The sequence below is a fragment of the Pavona decussata genome, unplaced genomic scaffold, assembly GCF_977016875.1.
Source record: "Pavona decussata unplaced genomic scaffold, jaPavDecu1.1 SCAFFOLD_72, whole genome shotgun sequence".
In the NCBI taxonomy this organism is placed as follows: domain Eukaryota; kingdom Metazoa; phylum Cnidaria; class Anthozoa; order Scleractinia; family Agariciidae; genus Pavona; species Pavona decussata.
In genome coordinates this window covers 2549443-2570215 of record NW_028145491.1, presented here as the reverse complement: position 1 = coordinate 2570215, position 20773 = coordinate 2549443, and the positions used below count along the sequence as shown (strand labels likewise).

The 20773-nt window shown below is 36.7% G+C and overlaps 1 protein-coding gene across 2 annotated transcripts; it reads left to right on the top strand.

The window, feature by feature from the left end:
* Nucleotides 1-79: 79 nt before the first annotated feature.
* Nucleotides 80-20773, top strand: LOC146476956 (ubiquilin-1-like). 2 transcript variants are annotated; one of them, XM_085114057.1, is made up of 20 exons: nt 80-199; nt 266-368; nt 462-511; nt 1242-1277; nt 3142-3282; nt 3433-3486; nt 3564-3635; nt 3878-3928; nt 8802-8879; nt 9205-9285; nt 9651-9702; nt 11848-12094; nt 12663-12828; nt 13785-13835; nt 14686-14718; nt 15240-15343; nt 17019-17104; nt 17851-17981; nt 18728-18812; nt 19679-20773. In XM_085114057.1, the coding sequence occupies exons 1-20, from the start codon at nt 95-97 to the stop codon at nt 19732-19734; spliced, it is 1782 nt and encodes a 593-aa protein (XP_084970183.1). In that variant the 5' UTR covers nt 80-94; the 3' UTR covers nt 19735-20773. The 2 variants fall into 2 exon arrangements, with proteins under 2 accessions (XP_084970183.1, XP_084970184.1); XM_085114058.1 differs by having other exon boundaries at nt 84-199; nt 12666-12828.

Below are 20773 nucleotides of genomic sequence, written 5' to 3'. Positions count from 1 at the left end.
ACCCAGTCTCTCTATCTGTCACATTCCCTTCTCGGCTATCCGAGGACGAGTCGGAAATCTGGGCACTAATTGCGTGTTAAAAACCCGATCCATCATGGCCGACGAGAGGGAAGAAGAAAGCTCCAAAATAAATGTTGTGGTAAAAACGTCAAAGAACAAAGAGACTATAGAAACCGATTCGACTGCAACGATACTAGAGGTATTTATCTGTTATAATCCAGAAAGATTAGCGTGGATCTTGCTAAAATAAATGGTTTATTTCCAGTTTAAACAACTCGTGTCTGCCAAGTTCAACGCGCCGGTGCCACAGTTGTGTCTGATATTTGCCGGACGAATTTTGAAAGATGCAGACACGCTTGGATCTTACTGTAAGTTCATAACGTTATTATTAGAAATTGCTTGTTTTTAATTAATAAAATCCGCTCTTGATTGCTGTAACTTGTTGTTTGATTGATTTACAGCAATCAAAGATGGCCTCACTGTTCACCTTGTTATCAAGTCAGACAACAGGGTTGGTAGATTATTTTGTCGTATCTGTGGTCTTCTGGCTTTAAAATTTATATTAGAGAAGTTGATTATTGAGTAAAGAAAGTTACTTTTAGTTAAGATTCAATGTAAACGTAATTTCGTTATAATATCAAGCTTTTTAATATATAAACGAACCATATATAATTATTGCTATGATGCAATCATACGATGGTTAAAAAAAGTGAAACAATCTTACAACACGCACAGGCAAGTTTAGGTGGGCTTTATTTTCCTTTTCATGTTGCCTTTACCTTGCAAATGGAATGAGCCGTTTTTGTTCGCTGTTACCACTTTTAAAACCCAAGTAAACCTTACAAAACATACCAACATGAAGGTACTTTGTAGGTTCTCAAAGTCAGGAGTCTTTTAGCCTTCTTTTGGCAATTGTATTACCAGTAGTAGAGTGTCGTTGATCACTGTATGAAATGAATTTCAAAATGGAATGATGTCTGGTTGTCTATTCATCTGCCATCAATGTAGATTATAAGCATTTTTTTCACTCATAAATCATTCACCATGAATAAAACAGGAAAATGATTTTGCTTCTCACCTGATGACTGATAAAGGAAATGTAATTTGTGAAGTTTCTTACCTTGCATTACTATTGTTAATTTATACAGCATAACATTAGTAACAAGGAGGTCATGGGTTCAAATCTAATAATTGCAATTTTGACTGGTAAAATCATTAATATTTCATGTTACTATTTGTAGGCTCAGCAACAGGCAGCTCATCATGCCAATCAGCAGGCAAGTGCTTCTGTAATTACTGGTAATTCAAATATCGGTATCTCTTTTTAAAGAGATATGTTCAAAGCAAAATTTATTTTTGCACAGTTAAAAAAATATAACATTTGAAAATATGTAAGATTCCAAAGTTTGAGATGTTTAGGGTGAAACTTGACAATTTTACAAGTGCCAAAAGTTGGACTATTTTGACGCAAAAAATGGTTGTTGAAATGCGGGGTCAAAATACCAAGTGACAACCTCCGCTGACATAATTTTGGGTACAATCTGGCAGTTGGTGTAAAAGAGAAGGCTAGCTAGAGGAGGGAGATATTATTGCTTGTGCCTCTAACAATGAAAGTTGTAAAAACAGTGGGAAAATGAAGGTAGTTAGAGTGCACCAGTTTCCCTCATAGTAAGAAATCAGTGAGCATAAACAAAACTATTGGCCCCAACATTACGTCACAAGAGGGAATTTCACAATAAATTTGATTTAGTCTCCCGACCATTTTTCTGGTCACAATAGTCCAACTTTCAGCACTTGTAAAATTGTCAATTTTCACCTTATTCAGCTCAAACTTTGGAATCTTACATTTCACGCATTATATTTTATAACTGAAAAAAAAATTCACTTCATCAGTAGTTTAACTCATGACCCATAACTAGTCATTGTTAAAATGTATCAGATGCAAATTATGTAATTTTTGTGAGCCTTTCACCATATTCAACCAAACTGGATCAAAATTTCCTAGATAAGAATTCAAAGTAATTCACAGTACTGAATTTTCTGTGGTGAAATTTCTGTTTTTCTGCCCCATTTCCTGTAGACTCTTTCTTTATTCCTTTTTTTTTTCTCAGATAAAGTTGAGTTGTGTCTTGCCATAGAAAAGAAATGTTATCTCTAAGAATCAGGGAATCTATTTCAGAAACTTTTAACGAGTTGGATAAGAAATTTGAAAAAATAGTTCTTTGTTAAAATAGCTTAGCCTCCATTACAGTCATTTTTGTTGCTTTCCCTATGAACATCTGCCTGCCAGAGGTGGGCATTTCATTCCTAATGTTGTACTTAAGAAGCTATTTAAAGCCCAGTCATTGTTAAGCTGAAAATGACTCTTTGGGAGGTTAATAATGTTCACTTCAGCTTTGATCATTTTGAACAGAAATGAATTAATTTGTTTAAGCATGAAACTATTTATTTCACCTAAAGGTGTCACTATTCTCCAAAACTTTTTTACATCAAATAAAATCTATATATATTGCCTTTGTCACTACAGCACTGTTGATCTGTTTCATTCATGTTTAATTTGTCCATCAAAAATAAATAGTTCAGTGAATCCTGTGCTAAACCATGGGATTACTACTATCAGCACTTTCCAAAAGACCATAAGTAAAGTGACTTCTTCTCGCTACTATTTTACTTTCACCCAGAGAAGCTACAATGGTGAGAGACAGCACTCTTTTCATGGTTTCCTTAGTTTGTAATTTGCAGCCTTATACAACTATTATGTGTGTTGTGTCTTCCTTAGTAACACACATTGATGCATTCTTCCCTAAATTGAAGTAGTTGATTCCCACCAATATCCTTAGATGTTGTCTGGCACACACTAGACCCATTCTTCCTGATAATTGGTGGTGGAACTAAGAAAAGCTAAATCTGTGAACTTGGAGGGTCACAAAAATTCCATGACAAAAAGGTTTTGGCAGGAATAATTTAAACACCAAGAAGAAACAATTTTGGGGCTAGGTGCACTTTGAATACATGACCCCGTAAGCTTGCAGCTTTACCCATGGTTGTGTTGAAATAAAGGTATACCTACCTACCTACCTATCTACCTGTCTGTCTGTCTGTCTATCTTTGTGACTGTCTTTTTTTTTTTTTTTCTATTAGTCTACTTCAAGTACACCTTCACCAAGCACCCCACAGTCTCAGCCCAATCCTTCTGGTCCTGGGTTAGGAAACTTGGATACGCTCGGAGGAGGCCTTGGCATGTTCGGAAACTCAGGAAACCTTCAGCAAATGTCTCAGCAGGTTTGTGTAGAAACAAATCCCTTAACCCCTATGAGTTTCTGGTATGAATTAAAATTGACAAGGAATTTGGGTCATGTTTGCAGCAGAAATGTTTATTGCTTGAATTCTTACCATTGTAATAAAATCTCTGTGTGTTGATGAATATTTCAGCTGATGTCCAACCCAGACATGTTGAGGCAAATGATGGACAATCCCATGGTGCAGGTAATTTTGTAACTGCAAAGCTTTTGTTTGTTTGTGTTACAGTGGCAATTCTCTCATTTGCTGTTGTTTTATCACAGAGCATGATGTCCAATCCAGACCTAATCAGACAAATGATTCTTAGTAACCCACAGATGCAGCAACTCATTGAGGTGTGTAAGATCTTGTGTCTTGTTCAAAGAACTGACATTGTACAAGGGTGGTCTTGATATGTATGCATCAAAGAAAACATTTTTAGTTTGTATTACAGCTGTACATGCAAATGTGTTGATACAATCCATACCTGAACAGTAATTTGGCCAAGAAATCTGTGCATTTATTTTTATCTGGTAAAATGAAATACAGTGTTTACAATATAATGTCTAATTTTAGTGACATTTTTTTTTCTTTACAGAGGAATCCTGAAATATCCCACATTTTGAACAATCCGGATTTGATGAGACAGGTACTGACTTGACAACAGCTAAAAACAAAACACGAGTCTAGTTTTCAGTCTGGGTTTGTGACATTGTCATATGGCTGGGGCTCAGGGAAATATGGGGGATATTACTGGGTTTGATTGGTGTTATATTCTGTGCTATTTGGCAATAATTCATTGTTCATATCCTTGGCATTTTGCTTTTGGTAACAGCAATATAAATCATATTTTTAAAAGCATTTGACAAGTGTGTGCAAACATGAGAGTAGTTTGGCAGAATTTGAAAGCCCATTGAACTCAAGCCACAGGCAAGGTTTAAAGGGCATGTTAACCTCCAAAACGCGAATTTATCAGGTCACATAGTCATAAAGTACTCATCTTCAGTATACGGAATTTGTAACTCTTTTTTTAAAACGAGCGCATTTTCAGTTGGAAAAGGCCGCTGCAAATTCGAAGCGCCCGCCATTTTGATTACGCCATCTTTTCCGTGACGTCACGAGTGGATCTCTGCCGACAGGAAGTGAACATTCTCCCTTCCCAACCTTTTGTAATACGCATGTGTCTACATAAATTCCAGCAAATATTCATTTATTCTCTTATTCCAATATGGTAAAGCGCTGTGTCGTCCAGTTTTGTGGCATTCAAACAAAACAGGATATTCCATGTGTAAGTTTCCAAGAGACTTCAGTCAAGGCGACAGTGGATTAAATTTGTTCAAGTCTTGAAGCGGGATGATTTTATAGAGCCGGCAGAACATTCAGTAATTGGTGGCGCTTGTTTCCCATCAGACTGCTTCGAGGGTGTATATATGAGAAATGGGTTTTAAAAAGTAGACGGATTTAATTCCAAGTGCTGTACCGACAATTCAACAAATGCCACAGCAGAAAGCCTTGTCAGAAATGCGTAAGCGAACAATGGAAAGCGAGGAAACAGAGCAGACAGCTGGGAAATCTAGTAAGAGGTCACGAGAGCAGAGCTATACAAAATTTGCAATGGCTTCGGAAATAACGCCAATACAGTAAGAGACGCTTGTAAATTGTTCTTGTATTTATGAATAGACACTTTCACATTTATCATTTTTTTGACATGCACCTCTTTAATGTGTCGATATACCACAGAAACCTGAAAGTTGGAATCAAACTCAAAAACGGCATAAAATCAGGGCAATCTGTAATAAATAAAAAAAGAGCTTTTATTCGTCTTTTTCGTATGTTTGGTGGCGTTAACTCCGTGTACGAAGAACCAAAATCCACTAGAAAGGTACTCCGTATTTTGTTGACCTCACAGGACAGGAGCGCAACCATCACATTTCTGCCAAGAGAGCCCCCCAACACCAACGAACGAGTTGTCTGTTGGCAATGTAACGAAATTTACTACAAGAGACAAAAGGAATAACTGATAACTGTTAACTTTGTGATTTTACAGTGTGCTGTTCACAGAGAAAGGTAATGTGATAAGTGTACAAAGTAAACAAATTCATGTCCTGTACGATTGTTTGCACCATGCTGTTGTCGGAATGCGTAATACGCAGTTTGAAGTACCCAGACATCAAGGCAATTGCACCGAAATCCTGGATGCTTGGTTATACATTGCATTTGCACTGCTGGTTTCTGGTCCTCTACCTTTCGCCAAATTTTTGGCGATTTCTACACAGCGAACGCTCTCGTGAGTCGTTGGTTCACACCTTATTACAACAAGAGAAAAACAACAGCATTAATAAACAAGATTCACGGTAACTTTCAGTTAACAAACTCAATTTCTGTCCTTCAAAGGCGTAACAATCATATAAATGCGAATGAATCACAACTCGAAACAATAACCAGTCTGTCTTTCCAAGACGATGCGTCTCGCTATCGCCGTCTTCTTCGTTTGATTCAGGCTGCATATCACGCTGAACTCTGCGTGGCTCTAAGCAAAATAGACGAGCTCCGACATCCACGCCGTACAAATTACAAATTACACTGTCGTACAAATTACATTCATTCGAGCTGTTTTCATCGGATAAAATCTCCTCCGAACTGCTACTATTTTCTCTCGCTGCCATGATAATAACAGTGGTATTCTCAATTGCGCAATGTTTGTGTTCAACCGCTGACGTCACGAGCACTCGCTATTGTTTTAACCGGAAGTGAACTTCCCACAGTAAATGTCGTTTTTCTCCTTAAATATTTCGAATTGGCAAGAATAAATCGCAAAACTGTTTTAAGTACCAGTTTTTACATAATATGAGATAAACTTGTGTTTGGGGGTTTACATGCCCTTTAACATATTGGGTAATTATAGATTTCTCACAAACTTTTTCAAGTGCTTACATCAGGTTATGAAAGAGTTCATTTTCTCATTTTTAATTCGTGAATGCGCGCATGCGCAATGAACGAGTTATAGCGATGGCTGACTATTGACTTGGTTGGTTGGTTGGTCGGTGCTGTCGTTAACTTTTGGGCGTGCGCAGTGAATGAGTTTTAAATTCAATTAGTGGAAAAAACACGCGAACATTTTTTGTTCACGGCACATCAGGATTTTCTTATTCAATATGTAGAGAATAATTATTTGACGATCATTTAGTGCAAGAATGGAGATTTTTCATTAAATCTGAGCAAAGTTACAAGTTTTTTCAGTTTTTCAGAAAGTCTGGGGTCGTAAACTCAATTAGTGAAAAAATGCATCAGAATTCCCTTATTCATTCTGTAGAGAATAATTTTACAATCATTTTAGTGTAAGAATGGAGTTTTTTCATTGAATCTGAGCAAAGTTATAGGTTTTTTTGTTTTTTTCCACAAAGTGTGGTGTCTTTTAAGAATTAAAAATAATTTAATTTAGAAAAAATTTAATTAAAAATAATTTAATTTAAAAGTAATTGTCGGCATGGACTTTGAATAAACAAGACGCTTTTTAGAGCTTTTACCTTTAGCACTTCTAGTAGCCTTATTTATTGTAGGCCTCACCAATTTTTTAACCTATCCTCCCTTTGCAATTTAACTAACTGAATCGTTTTAGGCAGAAAGGATGCGTTATATTGTGTTGCGCAACTTGAAATTTTTGTTTTCATATCCTTATCTAACCATAATGTTCCTATGCAATCCCTTGGTTTTAAAACCACTATAAATATATGACTGTTCTGCACATGGGCCATCTGAATCAATTTGTAGAATTTTGATCAGGGCCCCAAGTAATTTTAAAGTACATTGTTAACAATGCAAAAAATCTAGGTACTTTGGTTTGTTTTATATTAGTCACCATCCTTCACAGAACTGGACTTTCTAGAGGAATAGAAAATTAAGAAGCTTATTTGTATCTTCTTTTTTCAATGGCCCTTCAAACATTTCAGGTGAACTTGATCTCAAATAGCTCACGTCAAACATGAAGCAGCCATAAGTGTCATGTCAGTCGAGTGAGGGTAAAGCACTCTATAAATGAACAATGAAAGGAGTAGATAACAGTCTAACCAGAAAAGAATTATGGAGACTTTTCAATGAGATTATGTCACAGTGACTTGAAAACTATAAAGATCCTCCAGCAAAAATTATTAGGACTTTGCAGCTCATCTCTTGATTTGAAGGTAGATTCCTTCTCGGCAGAATTTTGCTTCTTGTCAGAGGAATCACCAACAGAAATATGAGAAAGAGCCTTCTTAAGACATCTATGAACAATGTGATTTTGTTCATTTTGCTTTGTTCTTTCAAGTGTAGGTGATCACTAAATAGGTTAAAGTGCCTATGAAGCGAAAGTTACTTTCGTGTAGTTATAAAATTTACACTTTAACATGTACGATTCCGAAGTTTGAGAGTACTGGGGTAAAACTTGTAGATTTTTCAAACGCTCAAAGTTGGGCTATTTTGCTTTCAAAAATGGTCAGAGGACTGGGTCGAGTTTTATGCTGAATTCCAAGTTGTGACGTCACGTTGGTGCCAAAAGTTTGTTTACTTTCATTCCGTTCTTGCCGCCGAAAAGGATTGTAGAAAGAGAAAAGCATGTCTAGCGATTCTGTGAATGATCGATTCTGGCAACTCTCTTTGTTACGGACGCCAGCAACACAATATCACCCTCGCTGTCGCTTATCTTTCTTCTCTTCCACCATGATGAATTGCAATTCTTGGCACCAACGTGACGTCAGCGGTTATTGTCACCTGACATTTTGGCTGCGCGATTCAAATACCATTTTTGAAGGCAAAATAGCCCAACTTTGAGTGCTCACAAAATCGACAATTTTTACCCCAGCAATCTCAAACTTTGAAATACCGTGTTTGAAAGGGTAAATTGTATAACTACCTAAAGACAATTTTCGCTTCATAGGCACTTTAACAAAGAACAATCTTTTTTATAGAATGTTCTATTAGGTATAAGTTTATTCCTTGGCAGGCAAATAGTTTTGTTTACAAAGCATTTCGGTGTACACATCTGTATAAGTGAGGTATACTTATGCCTTGTTAGGAACAAATAATTGCAGATTTTTCTATCCTGAATGTTGAAAAAGATGGACCAGAAGTGTTATATGAAAATTCAACTGTGTCATTAAGGAGAAAATTTCTTTTCGCAATCCATAATTAAAAGGGCAAATAAAGTGACCTCTAGGTTTGTTTTTTCCCAAGCCATGTGCATGCTCCTTTGCATCAAAATGAAGAATAGTAGAGCGCATGCAAACTGTGTTCCGCCACGTGAAATGATCATGTCAAGTTGGACTCATCTGATTGGCTCACTCATTGAGTAGTTATCAATAGATGTGAATAAAGTTGTTATAGTGTGAATGTTTCCTAACACAAGGTGCCTCTGATGGTTACTTCAGCCTGTGATGACCTATTAATACTAAGTTCAGATTGAACACAAGTGAAAGTGTCTTTTAGTTGAGACCTGAGTCCTTTATTAGTTAGTTTGACTGACATGTTTCAAAACCTTCCTTTAGACAATGGAGATGATACGTAACCCTTCCCTGATGCAAGAGATGATGAGGACACACGACAGGGCACTCAGCAACTTGGAGGTAACTGAATTATTGAAATTAAACTTGTTACAAATGGTGCAAGAAAAACTGAAAAGAAATCATTCAAATTATTTTGCTCTTCAGATTCCATGTGTTCATGTCACTAAAGTTTTACGTCTGTCTAAATTTATTCGTCCTGTCTTTCTTTTGCGGGAACCTTAGCTTACAAGCCTTCATGGTTTTTATAAGGTTTCCTCGCCATTTATTTATCTTCTAATTAATATTATTGTGACTTATAATTTAATAACTTGTAATGGCAAATAAAGATTGTATCCCTTGTATGTTTAGTCAAGAAATAAATTGATTTTTTTTACTTGAAATATAGAGTTTACCTGGAGGTTTCAATGCATTACAGAGAATGTATACTGACATACAAGAACCCATGCTAAATGCTACCCAAGAACAGGTAATGGAACACATACACTGTCACTTATTATTGATTAAATTTGTCAATAAAATGAAACAAAATGAGTTGTATAACTTTCCTAGGTGGATTTCCAGTATAATTTTCTTAACAATAGCTGTTTTCTTTGACAAGAACCAAGTTGGTGTAAATTGTAATCATCCAGGAGCCAGTTGTTCAAAGCATGATTGTTTTTGTTTTTGTCATTTGTTTAAATATAAGTTCTCTTCAGTTTTAGAAGAAATTAGGTAGAGATACGGATATCTATTTTTTTTTTTTTGCCTAAAAAGTGGTGATCGACTCTTACAGTAGTTCTGTTTGCTAATAGAATGCAAACAATTTATGCTCTGATCATTAACTCTTTGTAGATGCGCCAGGCACAGAATAATCCCTTTGCGGCTCTTTTAGGTGGAAACACAGGTACAGTTAATTGAGTCATTGAATTTGTCTTCAAAAATGTGCACTTGAGTACCCCCCCAAGAATCCCAAATTTTTAATTTATATAATACTGAAAAACAACATCACCTTATATAAGGAAAGATTGTGAGTTTATTGTATTTAATAACAACCCCATCAATCCTGGGAACATGACTTCCAAGCCAATCCAGTGCTAGATCTGCCTGAGAATGTACAACTTGATCTTGTGGAACAGTTAATGTCGGCAACAAAATAATTGAAGGACTTGGGGCATATTAAAAGGGCCAAGGTCAAACTTGTGGTTGATTCTGGTTTTTATCAAAACTGTGACTAAACTCTATGGAAAACGGAGCCGGCTTTCTCATATAAAATTTTGTAGGCCAAGGTTATGCTTAAAATGAAGGTAATCAGAAGAAAGCATTAAGGTTACTTCCATGTTTCGCGAGTGCCTTCAGGGAAATCTAGCGTACGCGCGCTGCTTTCGATAAAACCACGGAAAACTATATATCACTGTAAAGCTGATAAATTGAAGTTTGCGAAAATATCAATGTTTTTTTATTTTGTTGGATACATAAGCTCTCAGAGGCCTGCAAACTCAATACTAGCGACGTGTACTTAACTGAATTACCCACTCTCACGTAAAGGCGCACAACCAAAAAGACTGCACAATATCAATCAGGAGATAATAGGCCAACAAAGTGTGTCAGGCTTTTTCTTTATTCCTATTGGTTTGTGAGAAAACCCATCCGAAAGATGGACAATAGAAAATTTTTGTAGTCCCGTCAGATGTTAACACGTTACAGGAAAAATATTTTGAATTTCGTAAAACCCTGACACACTTTGATGCATTAATATCTGATGACCATTTTGGCCAAATTTCGTTGAAATCTGGCAAATCCACATACCCTATTAATTCATTTGAAGATGGGGAATTCGCGCAAAAACAAAAGCCGTGTTTTCGGCCTTGAAACATTTTCCGAGTTTTCGCACCTCATTAAAACACTTGTCAACGCGCTCACGCCGCCGGCCAATCAAACACAAAGAAGCATTCCCTGGGGAGTTCTATAAGCATTTAGTGTTACAGTAATATGGTAAAGCGATTTCTTTAAGGCGCGAGAGAGCCACCGGCGAAACCAAAACAAAGAAGAAAACGGCAGATAGACGCAGAACATGAAACTGGCAGCCCCAGCAGAGTTGACACGAGGCATGCACTTCTCACCGCTATCAGTACACGAGGCTTCGCGCTGTGGTTCGCTGCTTATTTTGAGCCGATCAACAACGGCGATAGTGGCTGGATTGTCGCCGGCATTTTCGATTTTGGACTCCAAACTGATGTTCGACTCTCCACTATCCGATTTATCGTCCTCGAATTTCTCTGCTGCCGAGGCAGTTATAGAAAATCTGACTGGTTTTACCAAGAACCCTTGTCGCTCTCCGCTAGCTGAAGTTTTTTGGCTTCGTCAAATGATTTTTCGACCTTCTTTGGGCCCGGTTTTTTCTTAACTGTCACCCAAGGCGACTTTTCTAGTTTCGCTTTCTTCATAACAACCTTTTACGCAATGCTTGAATCCAAAATGGAACGCTGTTTAACAGTAAAATTTTACATACAACGCCGTGACCTGCGATGAACACGATGTAGACAAAAATATGCAAATTTGCCAGTAATTAGAGATCGCGGGTAAATTTTGCCGCGTAATATCTCAACACAGTCCTGCATAAATTGGATTATGACACCTTCACTCGCTCACCGCTTTTCCTACAAAACTTTGTTTTTTAAATAGCTCGCGTTCTTTTTAAGATTTCTGACGGCTGTTTTCACGAAACTTTGCATCCGTTTCTTGTTTCAACAATTATCTAAAAGAATTTATTTGAGAAAAATTCGACCTTCCTTCCCTATAAGTAACCTTAACTAAAAGGTTTTTCTGTTTCCTTCACATTGCCATCAGTTCGTTCAAAAAAACCAGGTCCCAGTTTTTCAATGTACTGTAGATTTCCACATAGCCCCCAACTTTTTAATATAATTGTTTATTCCAGATATTCTAGACAACATCACCTTTACCTCAAAATGCAGCAATGTTTTGTCTATACATTAAGAAAGAATGTTCTATTTTTTTAATTTCTTTGTGTGTGTGTTTGTGGACCTTTTAGGTTCTGGAACTACTGGAGCTAACCCAAACTCAAACCCTCAGCAAGGCACAGAGAACACTTCTCCCCTTCCAAATCCATGGTCCCCCTCACCCCCTGCTACAGCCAGTCCCCCAAACCCCCAACCAGCAACACAGCCAGCGACACAACCAGCCACCCAGCCAGTCCAACAACAATCAACTCCTCAGACTGTAGCTTCTTCCACTCCCTCCACTACTTCAACTACAGCTAGTACATCTCCTGGCACTGGGTAAGTTGTACAACTGTAAACATCTGATATTTAAGGCAACAAATACTAAACTACACCAGTACACTACAGAAGTACAAAGTGAACCTTGACCAGAACAGTTTCCTCAGGCTTGTACATGTACAGCTAGACCATTTTTGCTGATGTAGTCAACGTTGAAAGTTGTAATTTGCTACAGCTTGGCATTTGATGTGTACTTTTTTTAGCTGTGAATAGGTTCTTAAGAGTGAATTTCAGTAAATATCAAAGAAAAAAATCATCTTCACAGTAAAAAAAAATTGATTTGGTTATTTTTTTGTTTACAGCAAGTTTGAGGTTCTAAGGAAAGTGAAAATGCATTAGTTTTTCAAAATATTCATTCTTAGGAACATTGGTTGAAAACAGTCTGATCAAATTTGGCTGAGCACGAAGGCGTATGCTTAGGCACGATGAAACTATTGATTTGATGATGGAAGCTTGGCTACACATGCAGTGTCTATTTGTTGACAAATGGCCCACTAAGAATTAGTGTAATGTGCCATTGGTGATATGTTCCTGATCTGTCAGTAAAATTTGTCTGATTTGTTTTCAGTAGTAACAATGGAAATCCTATGAGCAGCATGTTTCAGACACCTGCCATGCAGAACTTGATGCAGCAGATGTCCAGCAATCCAGATATGTTCCAGAACATGATGCAGAGTCCATACATGCAGGATATGATGGCACGCATGGTGCAAAATCCAGACTTCATGGCTTCTGTGAGTTTCACATGCTATGTTAATTTTACAGCATTCAATAGATGGCTACAAACTGCAATCACATCTGCCAATCTGTTACTGATGTGTCCTTTCTGACTGGGTTCCTTGTGACATAATTTTCACATGAAAAAGTCCAGAGCTGAGTTTTGAGAGCACTTGCTATCCAGAGTATAAGAATGCACTTACCCAAAAGCAACATTCAAGTTGTTTTTTTTTTGTTTTGTTTTGCTACATATTCAAGATGCATGCTTTGAAATAAAAATGGCCACCAGTTTTCACAATCTGATTAGTGAAGAAAGTTCAAAAAAGTTGAAACGAAAAAGTGTTCATGCATTTCTTTGACATTTTAATTAAACATCTATTTGAACAGAATTCTATGATTTATGAAAAAATCTTCCGCTCACTCAAGAAATTCTTCTATTGATTCTTGTTGCAATTTATGATACTGAAATTGAGGGTGATTGTAAAGCCTGTAATGGACAAGATATTTAAAGGCTTTTATGCAAAACTATAAGAAATGGATGATTTGCCTTGAAGTGGAAATTCTCCCAAATAAGCTCTGTTTCGGCCCTGGGCTGTTTTAAGACACTTAGTTGTGTATTTACAATTTGCCCATTATGTTACACTAAAACCAACTCAAGCAAAGAATTAATTTCCTTACAAGTTTTGTGCTTAAACTGCCAAACAACAACAACAACAACAACAACAACAACAAAAAATAAAAATAAAAATCAGTCAAGCATTCGTTCCTCTTTTGTGTTGGTTACTCGAGTTTGAAATAAAATAAAGCTACTTGTTTATTTTCATGCTTATTTTGCTTATCATGTGTAGTAGTTTCATGTGAAAAACGTTTGATGCTGGTTTGTACTAGAAAGTCAGTTTTCATGCTCTGAAAAACCTTCCTCACTCACTGAGTGTATGTGACTTAATTTCTCTGTTTTGTTTTTGTGTTGCAGATAATACAGTCAAACCCAATGTTTCAAGGGAATAGCCAGCTAGCAGATCAGGTGGGCACCAACACTGAAATTGTGAAAGGATTTCAAACATTTTCTGTTTCTTTCTATCAGTCACACTTCAAAATAGTAATAATAATAATAATAATAATAATAATAATAATAATAATAATAATAATAATAATAATAATAATAATAATAATAATAATAATAATAATAATAATAATTAAAAGTTTTGCAGAGTTCTTGAATGTTGTTTCATTAATGACATTAAGTTGGATGCAATCAGTGTGGAATTTATAAATTTGAATTCTGATGCATTTATTCCCAAACTTTCATGGAAAACAAAATAATCACAGTTTGAGGATTTGTCAGTCACCATACCATCCATGCTTACAACTAAAAGTAAAAGGAACATTATTTAAAGCTTTTTTTTATGGGCAAAATCTCTCACTAGAAAGACAACTTGGAGAAACAACAAGAGACCTAATGATGCATCATTTTGGGGCTATTCTGGAATAGAATAGCTTTTGTTTTCCTATTCCATTTTCATAATGAATGAAAATAGTATTGTGTTCATTCTTCTCCTCGTTGTTAAATCACTGGAATACAGTTTACTTAGATTTGGTAGAAGTTTACGTCAAGGCTTTGTAATTGAAAGCACAAGCAGAATTGCATAATGAATTTCCCAAACATGAGCAGTATAAAACCTTGTGACTCTGCAATTTACCAGGCTGTCCTGCAGTACATGTGAGCCGCTATGGGAGACTGCTGACTAGGACTGTCTCTAGTTGAACTTTGCCAAAATTATATTTAACAATGTTTGAAGAAAGAGTGAAGTAGACTGAGACATCTATTTCAAGCTGCATTAGACATTATCTGATGCATTTTTGTTCTGTTCCAGGTTACATCTAGACTGCCAGAATTCATGTCAGCGGTGAGGTTTTGCCTGTGTTAGCCCACTGATTCATACATGTGTACAGTAGCTCGTGTTTAAAATAGTTTGAGTTAACAGGAGTTTGAGTTAGCAGGGTTGGTCATGAATTTCAAAATCTTGTACAAAATTACTAAAATAGTGTGGTTTTATCACTCTTTTGCAATCACAAGTCAGCTAGGTGCAATAAGTCTGTTTTATAACAGAGTTTTGAGAAGAATGTTAGCTATGTTTAGTTTAGGAATTTTAGCGACAATTTTAAGAACATGTAAGGGACAAAGCAAAGGCTGAGAGCTAGTTAAGGATGTTACCATACATTGAAAGCACATTAACAATGTGATTTTGACACATCAATCAGCTATCTTCTGACATTTTGAGGACAGACATTTTTACAATAAAGTTCAAGTTATTGGGGTCATTTGAGCCAAGGGAAAGTAAAATTAGTTTGAGTTAGCGGGGAGTTAAGTTAACCGAGTTTGAGTTTGAAGGGTTCTTCTGTATGTTATTGTTTGCCTCCCTAACAGATGCAGAGTCCTGAATTCCAACAAGCCATGACCAACCCTCGAGTGATGCAAGCCATGATGCAAATACAGCAGGGAATGATGCAGCTACAGAATGAAGGAGTGGGGTCAGTTTAATGACTGTCTTCTAATTAGGACTTGTTTACAGCAAGTATGAAAGAGACTTGATCCCTTAACTTGAAGCTCCAGGACTCCTACCTGGAGTGGGGTCAGTTTAATGACTGTTTTCTAATTAGGACTTGTTTATGTTGTAGGTTAAAATGAATCCCAGGTTAAAATGATTTCAACCTAGGTTGATTTGTATTTTCCTTTGTTTCAGATGTAAATTACCCAACCTTAACAAAGGAAAATACAAATCAACCTAGGTTGAAATCATTTTAACCTGGGATTCATTTTAACCTACAACATTTACAGCAAGTATTAAAGAGACTTGATCCCTTAACTTGAAGCTCCAGGACTCCTACCTGGAGTGGGGTCAGTTTAATGACTGTCTTCTAATTAGGACTTGTTTACAGCAAGTATGAAAGAGACTCAATCCCTTAACTTGAAACTCCAGGACTCCTACCTGGAGTGGGGTCAGTTTAATGACTGTCTTCTAATTAGGACTTGTTTACAGCAAGTATGAAAGAGACTTGATCCCTTAACTTGAAGCTCCAGGACTCCTACCTGGAGTGGGGTCAGTTTAATGACTGTCTTCTAGTTAGGACTTGTTTACAGCAAGTATGAAAGAGACTCAATCCCTTAACTTGAAGCTCCACGACTCCTACCTGGAGTGGGGTCAGTTTAATGACTGTCTTCTAATTAGGGTTTGTTTACAGCAAGTATGAAAGAGACTCGATCCCTTAACTTGAAGCTCCAATCGCCCCTACTTGTGTGACGTCAAAGCATCATTTGATTTATTTATTAATTTCGGATTAAATTTGTTGCGCCATATTGTTAACATGTTGTGGACTCAAGTGTGCGGTTTTCAAACAGAAAATTAACCATTTTAAAACGGTCAATCGAAAGAATAACTTCTAAGAAGCACTCGACATCTAAAATGGTGGAAATTGGAGAGTTCCTGGCGATGGAATCGTGCTTTGTTTGACAGTGTTAGACCACTATGGGAGACTGAAAAGAGGTCATTGAGAAACTTAAGTTATCATAATGGAATTTCAAAAATTTCCAGTAAGATGTAAGTAGCGTAACACAAGGGAAACAACGTGACACGATCTTCGTGACTCAAACTATTCCATTAGCAAGGATATTTTATTAATCTGTGAAGCATACAGTTGGAATAAATGAATTAGCCACAGCATCACGCGTAAATGCCAGTATAGACATCTTGTTAGGACTTGTTTACAGCAAATATGAAAGAGACTTGATCCCTTAACTCGAAGTCCCAGGACTCCTACCTGGAGTGGGGTCACTTTAATGACTGTCTTCTAATTAGCACTGATTTACAGCAAGTATGAAAGAGACTTGATTCAGCTTGTACTGTTAGTATCTTGTCACCACTGTTGCTGATGAGAAAGTGGATCATTATCAGTAGCGGTGCAACCAAGTGAAATTATGTCTGTACTAGTTAAGGATTTTGAAGTGACCAGAGAAAGCATTTTTCATGCAATTGAGCTTTTCTTGGTCCCAGAAAGAGCACAGATCATACCATAGACTCTGTTATTATAATTTGTGGAACTCTGCAATATGTCTGCTCTTAATTCATGTCCATTGTGGGAGTACATAAGTTTTGAACAGTTTCATTTTGGCTTCCTTGTGTTGACATGTTCGTTTGTGTCATTTTAGTTTCATGGGAATGCCACCTTCCACAATGACAACAGGTTCAGCAACCTCTACAGGCAACAGTACAACCACACCTACACCACAGACAGGTAAGTTGAAGGGTCACTCAGGCAAACACATCAATCAAAACTTTGCTTATCTTGTAAGCATTATTTCGTTTTTATAATATTTGACTGGGAAGTGATTCTGCTTCCCTAAGCAGGTCTTTTAATAGCAAATACCATACTGTGAGCACTATTACAACCTTATAATGCTACAAAAACAAATAAGACATTGGGAGACAGAGCATTTCAAGTTGCGTCTCCAGGACTGTGGAACGGTCTCCCAAATGACATTAGAAATGCTAAGACAATGGACGATTTTAAGTCCTTAGTGAAAACTCATCTTTTTAGGAAAGCATATGCTTGTTATTTTTAGAATTTTGCATTTTTGACTCTGTAATTTTTAGCTTATATATTAGATATGGATTGGATAGTTTTATTATATTAGTTTTATTATTTTATTATTTTAATGTAGCTTGTAAGGCGCATTTGAATATATTCATATAGATATTTGCGCCGAATTAGTAATAAATTATTATTATTATTACAAATGGAGCCCTTAGCCAAATGGGCAATAAATCATAAATAGCTTTCACTTCTTGTGGGTGAAAGACCTGAGAAAGCTTTTTACATATTGTGTAAGTTACATCCGGTTCCTTTTTGTCACAAATTTGAAAGAGAGTAATTTGTAATGAGTCTAATAAGATCCACTTGGTGTTGTTGTTGTTGTTGTTGTTGTTGTTCGTCTTGCTTTTTGTTTGTCTGCGCTTAGCATTGTTATAATCCCTTTACAGGCACACCAGCTGGCACACAAAGTACAACACCGGGCAGTACCCCAGCCAGTGCTCCTGGGAATCCATTAGGGAGTTCACAGGGTAACCAAATGGCACAGCTAATGACTCAGATGATGCAAGCCATGACTCAGGTACTCATCTTGGTTTTTTAATCACCCTTTTCTTGCAGAATATTTCTATCTACACTTTAACACGTTCTACTTTAAAGGGAAACTCCACTCTGGCAACAAACTTTGATGTTACATTGTTGGAAATGTCTAAATTCTAAATTTTAGTTTGAAAAGTAGAAATAACATTCAAGTGTGCTTAAAATTAGATATGATTATCATATATTTTCGCTTTTAAATTTCCCACAGGCCGCCATTTTGGATTTTCTGACGTGATACAATTGCTGCTATTGTCAGTGAGCAGAAGTTCTTCTGGGTGAAACAATAACATGTATTGAGCAACCATGTTACGTCATGAAATCCAACATGGAGCTGCCCAGGAAATTTAAAAGTGAAAGTGAGCGATAATCAAATCCTGTTTTGTCTGACACAGAAGTATTTTTTCCATGATTTCCAACAAAATGTAAAATAAGATTGTGGTTTCAACAATTTAACATTAATTTATTTCAACAGTGGAGGTTTCTTTTAATCGCCAAAATTTTTGTGCCAGGGCTCCACTCTCAATTGAGACAACGTTTATGAACTACCAGCGGTCTTTCTGGACTTTAGGCGGTGTGAGTCGCATGACAAAAATTAACATCTCACTTCTTGACAAAGATACTACAGAGGAGTCTAACGCTTGTATCCTAAAATGTATTTTTGGATCCTGAAAGCTAACTTGTTTTCTAAACTATCGTTTAATCATTTCTTTGTGTAATTTTGTTATTTAGACTCAGAATCCTGAAGTGACATACAGAGCTCAACTTGAACAGCTGGCTCAGATGGGCTTTGTAGACCGTGCTCGGAATATTCAAGGTAAGGCTGCCGGCTAGTTAACTGATGGTTAGGGGCATAACCAACGTACAGTGCATTTCTGCAGACCGCTTTTTGTTGTTTGAGCTCAGAGTCACCGGAGTTTTTGCATGTGGCCTTAATTTCTTTCAGGAAACATTGCTCCAATGTTTTATCCGCTGCTTTGTGCTTTGTTTGCAAATTATAAAAAGCTACGATTATGGACAAGATTTCCGTTTTTATCACAAAAAAAAAAAAAAACGCAAAACGGCGGATAAGACACTGGAGCAATGTTTCCTGAAGGAATTCAAGGCCTCATGCAAAAGCTCAAGGAAATCTGAGCTAAAACAATAAAATGTGATCTGAAATGCACCATAAATTGGTTATGCCCAATGCCTTAAATTATTTATATTTATTTACATATTTGCAGTTACATTATAGGCTCGTTTCAGTTAACTGGGAGATTGTATAGCTATTTTTAGTTACTCTTTTAGTTACACTTTAAAAAACAAACAAGCGAACAAGAGGTAGATTTCCATTCATGGCAACCTAAAAATGGCTCAGGTTTGTTAAAACTATCACTGAAGCTAGGAAATGCTCCGCAACACAGTGACCTCCAACGTGCTACACCATCATTTTCTGATATGCACAGATGCCAACACTGAAAACATTAATAATTGAAATTAAATGTTTTGGACTATGGATGACAAGAATGCAAAATGGTAAAACCTTTTTGTACAGCAAACGTACTCCAGTTGACCCCAAAACCTAAACTCGATGTCGCCTCAGTAAACGTTTTGTTCTTGCCTTGTAATTTAGCTCTTGTCATTTTAAACTCTGAAACAAACCATAAGCTGCAAGAAGTCTAAAAGTGTCGACTTGTTTTTCAGCCTTAGTTGCAACTGGTGGTGACCTTAATGCTGCCATTGAAAGACTACTACAGTGATGAATGTTACAACCAAATGGAATGACTGACGACCACCGAGTCTTCTCTACCTTTTCTCTGCCTGATGAAGAATTTAAAAGATTTATTTACTCTACTTAAAATGCCGGGTTGATGAACTGTTTACCAGCCAATAGAAATGAGGCCATTTGTGGAAGTATTTCCTCTATTGACCCTTTATGGCCTTCTTTGATATGACTGTTTTTCTTTGTTTTTGTTTTGTTTTGTTTTTTTAATCAATCCCCTCCACCCATCCGAAGGGTGCTTGATCATTTTGCCCTCCCCTGGTTTGCAGCTATGTTTGGTTATGTAGATATGAAGCAGTACATGCTGTGACAGTGTTCATTTTGTAATATTTTATGAATCGTCTTACCTGTATTGAGATCAAGCACAGCTGGGGTGAAAGGGTTATGAGAGGAACCATAGGACAAGTGTTGTTTGAAGATGGGGGGTGGGGCGCACCTAGTTTAGGCTTTTTATTGTGACTGCTAAGTTATTCGACAAACCCTACTTCACATTCATCTGTGCTTAGTGCTCTTGTTGCACACCAAGCTTGTTACACCAAGCATGTCTTTCCTTGAACCAAACTACTATTTTTCTGTCTACCGTTGAATAATATAATCAACAGGAAGGACTAAGCTATCGAAGTTCAGCCCACAGCTGCTGTGGAATCTTGACATTTGGCTATTGTGACAAATTCTTTCAGTTATTTTCAGGACATTTCTGCTGACTGCTTGAAGTTACGTTCATTCCCATATTTTTTAGAAGGAATTTGGTAATAAAATAAGGTTTGAGCGAATATTTAACAATCCAAATTAGTGAGGACATTGACCCCACGTTTCATTGTCAATGTGGTGTCATTGTTATGTTCAAAGAATTGATTTAATTGGTGAGCGGTTATTTACTTTTTTAAGTTAATGATAATGTCGCATAAACATCGTCAACTTGTCAGTATTTAGAGTATGACGTATTAGGATTAGTTCTCTCTGTGTAGCCTCTTTTGTTGAATTTTCAATAATTAACCACTGTAAATGCCTCGGTA